The 15,698-nt window shown below is 42.0% G+C and overlaps 1 protein-coding gene across 4 annotated transcripts in view; it reads left to right on the forward strand.

The window, feature by feature from the left end:
• The first annotated feature begins 2,725 nt into the window (after window positions 1–2,725).
• The window catches only part of GOLIM4 (golgi integral membrane protein 4), an 80,617-nt gene continuing 67,644 nt past the window's right edge, over window positions 2,726–15,698 (forward strand). Inside the window, exon 1 of one of the 4 annotated variants that reach the window (XM_042999065.1) lies at window positions 2,726–3,081. In XM_042999065.1, coding sequence (XP_042854999.1) covers window positions 2,895–3,081 — 187 coding nt within the window. In that variant the 5' untranslated portion in view covers window positions 2,726–2,894. The remainder of the gene's footprint in view (window positions 3,082–15,698) is intronic. The other 3 variants (XM_042999067.1, XM_042999064.1, XM_042999066.1) reach the window with 3 other exon arrangements.

Raw genomic sequence — 15,698 nt, forward strand, 5'->3', positions numbered from 1 at the left:
GGCTCGAACTCACGACCGCAATATCAAGACCTGAGTCGAAGTCGGACGCTTAACCGACTGAGCCACCCAGGTGCCCCAAGGTTCTCATTTTAATGGACCAAATACGATTTGTTAATATCACTTGTTTAAAGAGAATGAGAACTGGGGAAACTGGGTGGCTCAGTCTGTTAAGCGTGGGACTCTTGATTTCTGGTCAGTGTCGGGTCATGATCTCATGGTTCCTGGGATTGAGCCTCTCCAGGCTCTGTGCTGACAGTGCGGAGCCTGCTTGGGATTCTCTCTCTCCTTCTGCCCCTCTCCCCATCTTGTGCTCTCTTTCTCTCTCTCAAAATTAATAAATAAACATTAAAAAAAAAAAAAAAGAATGAGAACTTGACTTCTACAAAAGAAAGTGATAAAAAGAGCAGGATTCTAACCTGGATCTAATTCTGCTGAACTCCTAACTCTCTGCATGTCCTAGGTCCTACAGCCATCTGTCACTTTAGTTTTTAATTTTAAAATTTTATTTAAATATAAATTAGTTAACAGACAGTGTAGTATCGGTTTCAGGAGTAGAACTCAGTGATTCATCACTTACAACACCCAGTGCTCATTCCAACTAATGTCCTTTTTAATGCCCTTCTTAATCCCCCCACCCAACATGCCTCCAGGAACGCTGTTTGTTCTCTATATTGAAGAGTCTCTTAATGGCTTGCTTCCCTCTGTTTTTATCTTATTTTTCCTTCCCTTCCCCTCTGTTCATCTGTTTTGTTTCTTAAATTGCACATATGAGTGAAATCATATGATATTTCACTTTCTCTGACAGCTCTCAGTCACTTTAATAAACTTTGGTTTCTTTACCAAAATGTGAGGCTAATCCTTAATCTGGGTGTAAGTGAGATAATAAATGAAAGTATTTTTGAAAAACATATTGTTCTATTGTAAATTATTATTGATTAGGGAAAAACACATGCCAGGCAAACTTAGTTTTCATGGTAGTATAAGTGTCATAGGCTAACTAGGTAGTAATTGAGGCTTATTTTATGGTTTTAGCATTCTCTAGTCTCAGAGTCTACCCCAAAATGTTCAGCACCAGGGACTGTCTTTACGTTTAATTTGGCTAAGCACATCTACCTTCATTTTGAGCACTCACTGGCTACTATTGATAGTGATAACTAAAATCTGGTTAGAATATCATAAAAATCATGCAGTATAAAATAAGTTCCATGACACTACTGAGGCATTTGAGAAATAATTTACTTTCTTAGAAGTCAGGTCAAGAGCAAAAACAAAATTATCAACCTCAATTTTTTCCCTCTCAAGTACATAGAAAGAACAAAAGCAGTGTTCTCTTTGAATTAGATTTCTTTTTTGAAGAGGTTTGTGGTTAAGTTTGTTTTACTCTGTTTTACAAAGGGAACCTTTGTTGGCCTTTAAAGTGTAATTTACCGACGTAACTGATGTATTTCTGCCACCGATCAGACAAATACATGCGACGAAACGTATGCATACTTATTTCAGCCTCTGAGATTTATCTTTAAGTTATTCTGTTTGGAAGCTGGGGGAAAATATGAGGTCACTTCTTTCCCCTCTGCCAAAGGCAAGCTCATTTCCCCAATCCACACGGACAGTTGAGCAGTTAAGTAGCGCGTTAGCGTACGTGAGTCCCCCAGACCGTGTCTTGCCATCAGCGGGCACACACGCATTCACCCTAGCCCCCGGGTTGGGGCCAGAGTCCATCCGCAAGCTTCTCCAGTTCGGCTACGCAGATTATGCTGACGGTGTAGCTATCCCGTGTGTCTGCCGCATCTGCCCACTGGCTGGAGAAAGAAAGAATGGGTATTCGGTCGAGCGTAAGCAGCTGCTTTCACCCACTGCCCCCTAACACGCACTGTACTCCTCTCCCCACGTGCGTTCACACACACACACTCACCTGCACTCACACACGTGCGCACCGTACCTCGCCCAGCCGCAAGCCGGGACACGTCGCCCGCGCACCCCACCTCCCCGGCCCTGGCTCCGCGGCCTCTCCCCATCCACCCGCACTCCACGTGGGCGCACCCCGGCGCCAGGCGGCGGCTCTGCCCACGGAGCCCCTAGCCGGCCCCCGGGGTGGGAGGGAAGGCGCGGCCCCGGGGTCGGACGGACAAAGCGGGCGTCCAATCGAGCCCCGCACTGCCTCCCCGAAGGGAGGGAGCGGAGGCTCGGACGGGCCCAATGAGCGGGGAGCCCGAGTGGGACTTCCTCCCGGAATCCCGTTGGCTAGAATAGCGGGGCCGTGGGTGACACGTAAGTTGGGTGGGAGGCGGCGGCGGCCGAGGTTGGGCAGTCCGGTCAGTGACACCGGCCCGCCGTCCCCCCAAACCCAGAGGGGCCAGCCGGCCCCCGCCCATCCACCGACTCGGGCGGGCCGCGCGCGGAGGCGCCGCCTGGAGCCGCGTCCTTTTGTTGGGCGCGTACCCCCTCCTTTTGGTGGCAACAAAGTCGCGCAGCGGGAGCCGCTGCGAGGGGGCGGGGAGCGGCCGGGGCGGGACTCCGAGCGCCGCCGGGGGCAGCCGAGCCAAAAAGTGGGGAGGAGGAAAAAAGGCAGGCGGCGTCTGGGGACCGGCGCGGGCACGGTCCGCTCGGAAGTATGCGGAGGGCCCCTCGCCGGGCCCGGGCACTCGCGGAGAGCCAGCCTCGCAAAAGTTTGGCGGCCGCTGCCCAGGCGGCGTCGATGGCTGCGCGCCCCACGGCGCGCGGGGGCTGAGCGGGCGCCACTTCCCCTCGGGCCCCGCTTTTGTGTCTCGCGTCTCCTCCTCATGCTGCGTCCGGCCACCTCCTGCGGCGGCCGCTGCTGAGACGCTCGCTCCCGCAGAGGGGAGGAAGGGACGGCGGCGGCGGGGGCGGCCGCGGCGCGGGGTCCAGGCGGGACTATGGGAAACGGGATGTGCTCCCGAAAGCAAAAGCGGATTTTCCAGACGCTGCTGCTGCTGACCGTGGTGTTCGGCTTTCTCTACGGCGCGATGCTCTACTACGAGCTGCAGACGCAGCTGCGGAAAGCCGAGGCGGTGGCGCTCAAGTACCAGCAGCACCAGGAGTCCCTTTCTGCCCAGTTGCAAGGTACGGTTAACGGGACGCGCGCGGCCGGTGGCTAACTTCGCCCCGCGCCTCCCGCCCCGGCTGGAAAAGTGGCTTTGGGGAAACGTTGGCCCTGCGGGTGCCACCGCTGACCATCACGGACCTCAGAGTTGAGCCCTGCAGGGCCGCCCGGGTTCTCAAAGTGTCAAGGGAGATGACATCCCCATCCTCCCGCTTCCTCCGGCGGTTACGTTTGAAATTGGTCGCTCAGAGGCTGGTCCCGCTGGGCGTTGGATGGGCCGGCACACACTGAGCGCTTTACCCCAGTCCTTGTCAGTGGCCCCGCTGGAGTCCGGGCAGACCGACCAATAGCCCTTCCTCCGTGTCTGCCAGCCCATCCCGGAGAGGCACGGTCCTCGTTTGTGGGTATTTGCTTTGCAGTTGCCCTTGTCAGTAGTCTAAGAGATGGAGTTTGGCGGTGATTTCCCAAACTATGTTGTTTTTTTAAGGGAAATTTAGCCATGACCTAGCAGCCCAAACTAAAGGCCCAGTAGAATGGAACCTGGTGGTTTCTATTAATTTAATAGGGTGACTTTAGAGATGTTGGAGGTATTGGAAAAGTCCACACTGCCGCTGTTCACCATCCCCCAGATATGTTTTGGAGGGAAAAAGTTTGTCTTCCTGCGAAACTTTTAGTTTAATACAGAGATAGGTAGGCGTGTGTGTTGGGGGTGGGGGGGTGGGAGGTGGTACTTTACAGTTAGCCTTGAGAAGTCCAAGGAGAGAAATAGAATTTTTCAGTTTATCAGATACAGTAAACACAACTTGAGCAAGACCTGCAGAAAGATTTAAAGTTTCTACCCTTCTATTTTAGAATCTCCTTTAATGTAAATTTCAGAAACATAAATGATGCATGACTGCAAAGTAAGCGCGATGTGGCCTTAGAGCATAGTCATCCTGTATATACTTTTTGAAAGCTTTTACTTGTACTTGTGTGTAGTTTTCAATACTTATGTAGTCCTCTCCCCAAGCAGAAAATAATAGTAGAAAGCTGTGAGCAGTGAAATGTTGACAGTCTTTGCTGATGATGCAAATATAGCTAATTTCGTATTACTGGGAAAATATAAGCTGGATGGATGTTTCTGTCAGTGTATGTGTATATAAATATGAAACAGATGCCTTTTCATGGCTTCAGCTATTTTGAGTGTTTTCTAGTAAAAAAAAAAAATTTAAAACGAGAGAAAAGGACATGCAGCTGATTGCTTGGTCTTATTTTCTCTTCCCAACTTAGAAGAAAAGGAATTATTTTTAGCTTACTGAAGCTGCATAGCCACAGGCAGTGAAAATATGTGAGCTGGGTTTGGCTCAAAAGGAAAACCTGTTTTGGTGCAGACTTGGGCTAAGAAAATTTTTCTTTAAACTTGTTGGTATTTACCCATGACTTATTGTTGGTGTATGAATTCTGGATATTTATGTATTTACTTAGAAGACATCAGTGGCTTCCTGTGAAGTTCAGCGCAGTTAGACAAAGGGGGAAATTTATGATCTAAGACTACAAGGGCAGGACTGGATTTTCACACATGTGGCTGGAAGGGGCATGTGTGGTGGATTTTATGAGGTTGTTACCTCGGTCTCTTAGCTTAGGAGACCGATGTGAACATACACTGTCAAGTTAACCAATACCTCCTCAGCACTGCACGGTGCCTGACGCTCATGAGGGGATCAATATATATTTATTCAGTCAACAAAGGAAATTATTCTGAACAGTAGTGACAAAGTTAATCCCATGCATTTTTGTCTGCCCTCTCAGCCTTCACTTCCCTGTCTCTGCTTTGTGAAACAAAACAAAACAAAACAAAACAAAACAAAACAAAACAAAGTAACCAAACATTTCGCCCAAGCCCAAGGAGAGCATTTACCTTCGCAGCCAAAGCTGGAACTGATTGACTGAGGCCCTGATTTCTGAGTCATGGCCTGTATTTGCAGTATTTAGTTTTGAAAATCAATCTCAATTTCTTTTCTCCTTTTATTGGCTGCCTTTTGGTGAAAGTTGTGGAGGAGAGTGGTGGTAAGTGGTGATACAAGGCCATTCAAATATACAACATTTGTTTTGCAGTAGGAGATGAAAAAATGTAGCTAGTTTGAGTAGCTTTAAAGTCTATTTCTTAATGTACCCTTTTGCCATTTCCTCTTGAATTGTGGTGCTGGAACAATTACAATATGATCATACCTGAAGAATTATTTCCCAGGCAGGCCACATGATTGACTCCTATAGCATTTATTTTGGATTTCACATCTGCAGGTCATTTAATGAAGGTTTTCTGATGTTAGCATCTTTTGCTTCCCCAATGACAAATGACATTTCACTCAGCAGCGCTCTGTTGTACCACCTGCATAGATTTGTTTTGAGGGCGTTAGGCTCTCCATTCTCAGAACTTGTTTAGTTAAGTGAGATCTCTTGACCTGGAGTGGATTAAGATCAGAGTTAATTATGAGTGGCCTCTTTAAAAAAAAAAAGATGACTCTTGAAATGTTTAAGTAGTTTGGCCCTATAATCTGAAGGTATACATTTGTTAAGTGAGCATATTTAGGTCATCTTCAGTTAAGAATGGGTTGTACTCCAGAGATTATTTTGAAAGTAGGTTATGTCTAACTCTAAGTACATTTTGTAGTAGACCAGTTCCTTAAATAGGAGATGGTGAGGGGCGACCTGGGGAAAGTTCCAAGACTAGGCTACCTCCTCTCCGGTAAAAACAAATGTCTATGTCTGCCCGCCTATGTATCTATTTGCTTATCTATCTCCCACTTACACCACACATCAATTACCTTGAGCAGTGGGGCAGAGGTTACATATTGGTGGCAGAGGCAGCAGTTAACAACCTTTGACCAGCACAATGTTTACTTAACCTCTTACATTTTTAAAAAAAAAAAACTGCTTTCAGGTGGGCCATGCACCATTCTCCGTGTCCATACACAGTGGTTCTTAGCTCTGACTGCCCATTAGAATCACGTGGGCAGCTCTCAGACCAACTAAACCACAGTCTGTGGGAGTGAAACCCCTATGTCGTTCTCCCCAGGTGATTACAATATGCAGCCAGGGTTGGGAACCACAGCCCTATTATCTTTTTTTTCTTTTTTTAAGTTTATTTATCTTTGAGAGAGAGAAAGCGTGAGTGCCTGTGAGGCTGAATGGGGGAGAGGCAGAGAGGGAGGGAGAGAGAGAATCCCAAGCAGGCTCTACACTTAACAGTGCAGAGCCCAGTGCAGATACACCGTGAGATCGTGACTTGAGCCGAAGTTGGACGCTCAACCGACTGAGCCACCCAGGTGCCCCCACATCCCTATAATCTTAAAACTGAGCTGTATCACACATTACTTTACTTTTCTGGCCATAAAGACACCTGAGGGTTTTGTTGTTGTTGCTTTTACCCAGAGCATGTGATTCAGATACTAGCCCTGCAACTTTCTGTGTGAACATGGCCCTCATTTTTCTTATACAGTGGAGATTAGAATGACCTACTTCATCGGGATAATGTGAGGATAAAGTAATGAATCCTCTTAAGCTCCTAGGACATACTTGGCACATAGTAGGTACTGCTCATTAAAGATGATCTGTTATTATCATCATGGCCCCTGTTTGAAGTAGGATATTTCATTTCTCCTCTCCAGGTTTGTCGTGGGTAAAAGTGTTCAAATTGGCAAAATCTGTTTTTATAATTAACTACCTCCTTTTATTGTACCTGACTGGACATCAAAGGAAACCGGTAAACGAACATAAATCCAAGTACTTTCCTCTGGAGAAGGGACCTTCGCTGACAATTTAAACTTAAGAAATTAAAGTAGGGTTACTGATTAACTCCCTTCTGTATCATATCAGATAAGAAGAAGGTGTAACTCCTAGTGGTAGGCAATAACCTTGTGCAATAGGATCTGGGATAGAGATAGAACTATTTAACTTTTTTAAAAATAGGGGCAAATAGCCCTCATTCCCGAAACACTGTGTTACATTATTGCAGTGATGGCAGGAAATCATCAAGAAAAGGTTTATATAATGTTTCCTGTTCTGTTCCAGATGAGTAGATCACAACTATTTAAAGTAAAAATGTGGTGCTTCTAAGGCTCATATTTTTATTTAAGTTAGTTGTTTCTTGCATTGTGTTCTCTTCACACAGGATGGCTTGCTAGCCTGAGTGTGAACAGATCACATTGGAACTGGTAACTTCTTTGTTTTCAGCCTACCCTGAATCCGCTTAAGAAAGAATAAAAAGTCTTCTTCAGCTCAGGCCCAGTCTTTATTTATTATTTCATCTCCAGTGCCAGGTGCCTGGCACTCAGAAGATAGTAGGTCTACACCTTTGTGGTATTTCCTGTCTGCTTACGAGTGTGCTTATTATGTGGTGGGCAGTGAAGTCTGGTAGATACAGGTTGAGGAGTCACAGCACTTGGGTTTCAAGTCTTGCTGTCTTTTTTTTTTTTTTTTTTTAACCAACAATTTTTGAGTGGTTCCCAGAACGCAATAATTTAGACCCACAAGTGTGGGTTGTGTGTAGTTAGGTATACTCATTTTTAAGTGCTAAGTTGGGTCTCATAAACATCAACGAGATACTGTTTATTAAATGAACATTTTCATTTAAAAAATAGAGCAGAATGAAATACTCTTTAAGGTCAGTAGTTTTTATGTGTATGTAAAATCCTGCCTTAAAATGCATTCCCTGATGGGGCGCCTAGGTGACTCAGTCGGTTAAACATCCAACTCTTGATTTTGGCTCAGGTCCTGATCTCACAGTTCATGAGTTCGAGCTCAGTGTTGGGCTCTGTGCTGACATTGAGGCGCCTGCTTAGAATTTTCTCTCTCCCTCTCTTTCAGCCTTTCCCCTGCTCACTCTCAAAATAAATAAACATTAAAAAAAAATGCATTCCCTGAATAAAAGATGAAAGCTTTTAGATACTTTTTGAAAATCTATTTCAATTAAGCATTCTGTTATATATGTATATGATTTGCATAAGTTTGTATTGTATGAGTCTACACTTTGTGTCTGCCTTAGTCATCCCTGCAAATTGGAACATGTCCATATTGGTTGACTATATAAGACAATTTCTCATTATTTGTGAGCCTTTAGTTTAAGTCCCATATAGATTGGAAGTCTTCCCTGACTTCTTTATTCTCTCCTGTCATACCAAGGACGGTTACTTCTAGGGCTGGAACACAAGACAGGTTTCAAAGACCTAAGGAATCAGTGACTTGGAGTTGGGGAATCGACGTGCAGTGGGTTTGAGAGAAACTAGAAGAAGGCAGAGAGAAGAAAGGGGAGTGCTATCAGTTTATGACTTTTCAAAGTGTTGAGGAATATTCTTGCTCACGTGTTTGTGTCCTAAAAAGAAAGAAAGAGGGACTAGTGAAGGGCGATTGGTTTTGGCATCAGGTGCTGTTTGAATACAACTCTGGTGTTCACAGGTAGAGAGAGACCTTGAACAAGCAAGTGACGCCTCTGGACTTCAGTTTCGTCATGTTTAATTGGGAATAACAATGTCTAACTTGCACACTTGTGTAGATTATAAATAATACATCTGAAATGACTAGCAGGGATCCTGGAGCACATTACTATTGCATTTATTAGGTGGCCGGGACTACTGTTGCTGGATTAGCATTGAGCTGCTTTTTATTTTGGTCACTGTTTACATCTAGCAGGTAATAGCGTTATTAGTTATGGCCTAAATGTGGCTTTTGTCAGAGCTATTTGCCCAACTTGGCTGAAACTTTTACTTGACTTAAGACAGTCTCACTCTATTTTCTACTGTACTTTTTTTTTTTTTTTGGCGGGGGGTGGGGAAGAAAAGACCTGAGTACGCTTTACATGGTCACAACTAAGAATTGTTGTTTTTCATTTTGACAAGTAAGTGTTTTTATTTTATCATTGAGGACAGAATGTTTTTTGCTACTTTTGCCAGTCAGTGCTTTGTGACTTTTGTAGCTTTGGAAGTCAAAGTTATATGTAATACAACTTTACTGGAAGAGAAAAGTGGCAAACTGTATCTTCCTTTTGAGCACTGTTATTTAAAGTGAATTTATTTTGGGGTGCCTGGATAGCTCAGTCAGTTAAGTGTCATCTGACTCTTGGTTTTAGCTCAGGTTGTGATCTCACAATTTGTGAGTTTGAGCCCTGCATCGAGCTCTGTGCTGACAGCGTGGAGCCTGTCTGGGATTCTCCCTCTCTCCCTCTCTGTGCCCCTCTCCTGCTCGTTTGCTCTCTCTCTCGCTCTCTCAATAAACAAACAAACAAACAAACAAACTTAAAAAAAACCTTTAAAAATAAAGTGAATTTATTTTGATAGAATTTTGAAAATTTATTTGAAGAAATTAAAATTTTTAAAAATACATAACATTTGTGGAATGTCTACCTGTTCAGGTGCTGTGCTGTGCTAATGTTACATGCATTTTCTTACTTAACAGTGACATGAGCACTTTAATGTAAGTGAGCAATCTGAGGCTCAAGGGGTTAGTTAACTTGTTAGTGTCAAGGTCAAATCTGATGAAACTGAGCTTTGAACCCTAACGCAACTTCCCAGCTGTGTTCTTTCCACAGTACTCCATTGCCCTCAAAATTATTTTAGTGTTTCTCATGACAATATTAATGGTTTTGAGAAAGTAGGTTAGGTGGGTTGTCACATGAAGAGTCAAGATAAAATTTAGAATCAGAAATACCAGCGTGATTATTTGATGCAGCATTTCCAGAGTATAAGACATTTGCTGCTGTTACAGAAAGGAATTTTGGTTGATTTGGAGTTGATTTTAGGTAGTATCCAGATGCTGCATTAAATAATGTTGAATCATATAATAAAGACCTCAGATTCTTTTGAATTTGCTTTCAGTGTTTAAGAAAACAAGTCAAGTAGAAACTCTCCGTTTCATGCTAGAATCTCTTTCATAGATATACTTACCCATTTGTTTTTCTCAAAGAGAGCAGACTAGGACAACCAACAGTTTGATAGCTGGAATCTAATAATTGTTTTTTCATATTATTATGTTTAAATTTTACAGTCACTGTCCATTAATGCCATGTAAGTCATATTTTTCATTTACAAGGTAGTAGTGTATTTTTTTTTTTTTTTTAGTAAGTTTGTTTTAGGGGAAAATGTGAAATTTGTCAACCCAAAGTGCCTATACAGGTTTTGCGTACATAAAGTAAGAAGTCATGTTTGAGTACCTGAGTGTCTGTAGTTCAGGACTGCATTAACCGATTGACTCAGATACAGACATTGAATTTCACAGTTAAGAAAACAGTCTTAAAGCAGGTGAATCATTTATCATGCATCTCAAGCTAAGCCCACGTGTCCTGTGTTCTGACTTCCAGTACAACATAGCATTCCCCTACCGTGCTCTCCTGTCACTGGAGACCAGCACACTCTTCTCAGTTCCAGCAGAAATGGGCGTTGCTATTTTTAAACAATGCTATGTATTTCTGAATGGCATATTTGTGTTCTTTGTTTTTATTGGCCAGTGGGTGCCTATCCAGAGGACATGCCAGTTATATTGGCTTTTGCTAATAAACCTCACTAATAGCCTGGAGGGATGTGGGCATGAAATAAATTGCTCTTTAAAATAGTATGACATTTTTAAAAATAATGCCTTAACTGTTTTTCATATATAAAAATGTCACAATATGATAGACTGTGAATAGAAAAGTAACAAACGGGCTGTCATTCTGAAGGATAAGGCATTATGGAACATTTGAATGACACTGTTTCTGTTGAGAGTGAGTTTAAGAAAAATATATAATCATTTTAGGAGAGCTGAACATTTCATTTCCCATTTCACATGCCATTTAAATCCCTTCTTTAAGTGGAACTTTGTTATAAACAACAACAAAAATGTGTAAATCAAGATATTTAAGAGAGTTTTGACATTGTATGGTCTCAACACCAGCTATGATGCTATGAAATAAATATTCTAAACAGATTAAAATTGGATAGCTGTTGCTTCTGTATTTGGTTAGCATTTATTTAGTTTTACATCAGTGAGATTAAATCTATAATCTATTAATCTCTCAATCTATTAACACACATGAATTCTTAAAAGGATTTTATATCCTTTTTAAAGGTTTGATGCTATAAAACATGTTAATTTGCACTGATGTCAGGCATTATTTTCATTAAAAGATGAAAAATAAATGGTCTTCACTATATAAGTGAGCATCAGCTCTAAATCCAGAAGTCATCTACGTTTGACCTGGGTGTGAGTGGGGCTCCTCAGGTATAGTTCCTCAAATATAGTTCCTCATCATCTGTAGATCTGTGAAACTATGGAGTCAGGATATCTGACCCCAACACAACCAACATACAGCAATGATGCAGGCATAAGATACTTGCATGTTCTTGTTCAAAAAAGAATAAGATTTGTTGTAGGTAAGAGTCACTGGTCCATAGCAGTTCTGAAATCCTGCTAAGCAGAAGTTTCTTGACGAAGTTTCCAGAGTTGGGGATAATTTTCCATGGCTCTTCATTCTACTCCTTGGGCTACTGGCTCCCCTTTCTGAGTCGTCTTTCCCTTATGAAAGGTGGCACGTATTTTGCAGCAGCAGTTTTTGTTTTTTTAATGTTTATTTTTGAGAGAGACCACAAGTGGGGGAGTGGCTGAGAGAAAGGGGAACAGAGGATCCGAAGTGGGCTCTGAGCTGACAGCAGCGAGCCCGATGTGGGTGTTGAATTCACTAACAAGTGAGATCATGACCTGAGCCGAGATTGGACAGTCAACAGCTGAGCCACCCAGAAGCCTTGCACCTGAGTTTTCTCAGCCTGCTTCCTGCCGGTAGGATTTGGGGGATTTATGGCGTTTTTTTCATTTAGCACAGTCTGTTCCTTTCATTCTAAAATGGCAGAGTTTCTGCTGATAAAATCATCTTAAAGCTTTTGTCAGTCCCCTTTGAAACTCGTTAGGGTTTACTCAGTTAGACAAAGATCATACCCACGTATTTCTTAGAGATAAATCTTTCTCTACCTTGGGCTTCTGCTGAGACAAGGGATAGGCAGTGCCCTTTAACTTTCCAAAGGCCTGCTGAAAGGATCGCTGAGTCACGGTCTTAAGCTTTTAAGAGACCCTGTGGTACAACTGAAAAGCTCATTAGGAGGCTATATTTCCAAGGTCTTAACAGGAATTTCTGAAGCCACACTCTCTGTCTCATCTTTATTTTAGTTTTATTTTTTAAATGTTTATTTTTGAGAGAGAGTGTGAGTAGGGGAGGGGCAGAGAGAGAGGATCTGTCAGAGGCAGAGGATCTGAAGTAGGCTCTGCACTATCAGCACAAAGCTTGATGTGGGGTTTGAACTCACGAACTGTGAGATCATGACCTGAGCTGAAGTCAGATGCTTAACCAACTGAGCCACTCAGGTGCCTCTCTGTCTCATCTTTAGACCATTTTTTTTTTTTTTCCTGGCAGTTCCTTGGAATTAATCTTTGTGTGGAAGCTGTTTCTTAGTGTTAGTATTGTTTGCTGTCCAGAGATGCTGAGAATTTTCAAAACCATCGAGTGGTTTGAAAACCATCAATTTTCAAAGCCTTCTTTTGGTTTAGTGGTCCTTCCCTCAATTTATCATCTCCCAGTTTACTCTAATCATCAAGAAGAAACCAGGTAGCATCTCCAGCACTTTGCTGGGGAATCTCCACAGCTAAATTACCCAGTTCGTGCGGCACATTTTTTATTCCTCATAGAACTGCAAGTGACCACATACAGGTCATGTAACTATATATAAGTGTGGGTATTGTTACACCTTCCACCACTACTAACTTACAATTTCCAAGAAAATTTTCTCATTTTTATTTACACCCTTCCTAGCAGTCTCTTCAAAGTCCAAAATTCTGTGAATAGTATTTTTAAAGCACTTTACATGTTGACTCATGCTCTTAAGTCCCATCACACAGTTCTGAAGCTGTTCCCACCTTTCAGATTTTTGTTATTGCAGCACCCTACCTCCAAAATCTGTATCGGTTATCCTGTTGCATAGCAAATTATCCGCAAACTGAATTGGCTTAGAACAAAAAATGTTATCTCACAGTTACTATAGGAAAGGAATCTGGGCTTAGTTGGATGATTTTTTTAAAGATATCTCATGATGTTGCAGTAAAGCTGCTGACCAGGGTTGTAGTCATCTCAGAAATTAACTGGGGTTGAAGGATCTGCTTCAGAATTCACTAATGTGATCGTTGGCAGGCCTCAGAAGATCCGCTTTTAATCTTGCTCATCTGGGCCTTTCCATAGGACTTGCTGCAGTTCCACTGTGGAACTTAAAAAAAAAAAAATGAAAGCTGGCTTCCCCCAGGGCAAGAGATCCAAGGGAGAACTAAAGAGTGTGCAAGAACCTAAGATGAAAGTGAAAATATTTTAATAACCTCAACCTTGAAAGTGATAACCCATCACTTCTGCCATGTTCTGTTCATTAGACTTGAATCACTAAGTTCAGTCCATGTGCAAGGGAAGGGGCTTGTGAAGGCATGAATAACAGAAAGTGGGGGTCATTAGGGTCCCCTTAAGCAGCTGCCTACCAGGTGAGAATGTCATTGTTGTCATTGTTGGCAGTATCATTACCAATTCATCATAAACGAAAAGTCACTGAGCACTTGCTATGTAGCAGGCACTTCTCTGAATGACTTTCTTGTATTATCCGACATAATACTTTTGTAAAAATACATTACTACATATTTAAATGTGATTTATTATTTAATTTGAAGTATATTAGCAAGAAGTGGCATTTGAAATCATGGCACTGTGGAGAGAAACTCTCATGTTTAAACCATTTGACCTGTAATGATTGAAATTCAAAGAGTTGCAAGTGACTCTCTGAAATGTAAACCCAGCTAGTAAGCTGCTGAGGGAAATCAGAGTGGAAGGCTCAGGTCCTTGAGGAGTTTCAAAATCCGTTGACAATATGTGTAATGTTTTCACTCCTACAGTTGACTGTATTTCTTTGGCAGGTACGTAGGAAGGCAGTGCAGTGTGTTTGTTCATATATTTTTACTTCTGATTGTTCCTTCTGCTTTTATAGACTGCAGTCTTTGACGAAAACCTTGTTATTTGGTAATCAGAAGATAAATTTTTGAGGAGTGAGTTTTATGGTCTTAGAAAGATAAATATGTTTGATTTAAAGAAAGAACATTAACTGCATGATTAGTGATTTCAACTCGTTCGTTGGTCTCTACTTTGGAAGTCAAGTGTAAAGATTGAAATATAAGATTATTCTTCCGTAATATTAAAAAAATAACAATAGACTGTAGCATTTTATGAAAAAGTCATTAAATAATGTTTCCTGAACAATCATTCCAAAATTCATAGTATGACCTCACCCTTCTTAACATATTTTAGCTATTAGAAATACAAGATAAATATTTCTAGTTTCCATTTGCCTTCTGTTATATTCTCTAAGAGATTGGATTAGGAAGTGAGTAGAGAATGTCTTGTCAAAATATGAAGCCATGTTTCATTCAAGAATCAAGGACAGTTCTTTCTTGCCAGTGAAAAGTTGCTGTTGAATTTCTGTGGAATCCATGACTCTTCCTGCCCCATTGCTATCAATGTGGGTACTAGATTGCTGCCATGATATCCACTGTCAATTCCGGGTTGCCATGGACTTCTTTTCCTTTGTGATATTCACATGCATACTGTTAAGTCCTCATGATATGTGGTCTTTGTTCTATGTTCCAAAAACCAAAGTGTAAAAAATTCACTACATATTCTACGATGTAGTACTAACATGTGCAGTGTGGTTCTTAGGGTTGCATATTGTTTTGTTTTGTTTTTTTTTTCTCATATATCTTTTGCTCCGTTGGTTAACATCCATTTAGATTAAGCTAGAGGGTGCACTCTGCTATGAGACTGTCCAAGGAAGCAGTAGCTACTAACCTAGTTAGCTAGAATGATGCTTTTGTGTGTGCATGTCAGACTCCTTATTTAAACCCCAAGAAGTCTTCATCGAAGGATCCCATAGTAGCAATACTTGGAGTACAGGCTGAGTCTTTAAAGAAAGACTGTTTTGTTTTATTGTAAGCCTCCAGCTGTTTTCACAACTGCCTCCTACCCAGCAACAACTCATTCCTAAGGCCATATTTTGTGTCTCATCTGTGACCCTCTCTTTAAGGGTGGCATTTGCAATATGGGATCCATGGGGGTCCAGGAACTTTCTGAAAATATATGTCCATTCTGTATATGTGCCTTTTCTAAGACAGAAGCCATAGCTTCTATCAGATCCTCAAAGCGTCAGTGACCTAAAAAAGGTTAAGAACCACTGCTTTAGGGCAAATTCCTTCTTCTGAGGTCCTTTCAAGTCCATCTTGGAATTTGAGCTCCCTTGGTCCTACCCGATGAATCCTCTAGAAAATGGCTGAATTTGTAATGGGGTGGTCAGTGCTCACTGCTATTTCCCTAAAGCCCTAACCCACTCCACCCCTCTCAAATTTGAGATTCCTTATTAGGGATTTAAATGGTATTTAATAAATTGCATTCCTAGAATTCACTAGTAATTACTTAGTAAATAATAAAAAATGCCTTGCAATTACATGAGAAATTTATACCTTCCAAATTACTTTATATTCATGATACCATTTGGTCCTGGAGGAACCCAATGATATAGAGAAAAGCAATATTCTATGTTATTACCATTTTAAATGTGAG

Source organism: Panthera tigris, chromosome C2 (assembly GCF_018350195.1).
Source record: "Panthera tigris isolate Pti1 chromosome C2, P.tigris_Pti1_mat1.1, whole genome shotgun sequence".
In the NCBI taxonomy this organism is placed as follows: domain Eukaryota; kingdom Metazoa; phylum Chordata; class Mammalia; order Carnivora; family Felidae; genus Panthera; species Panthera tigris.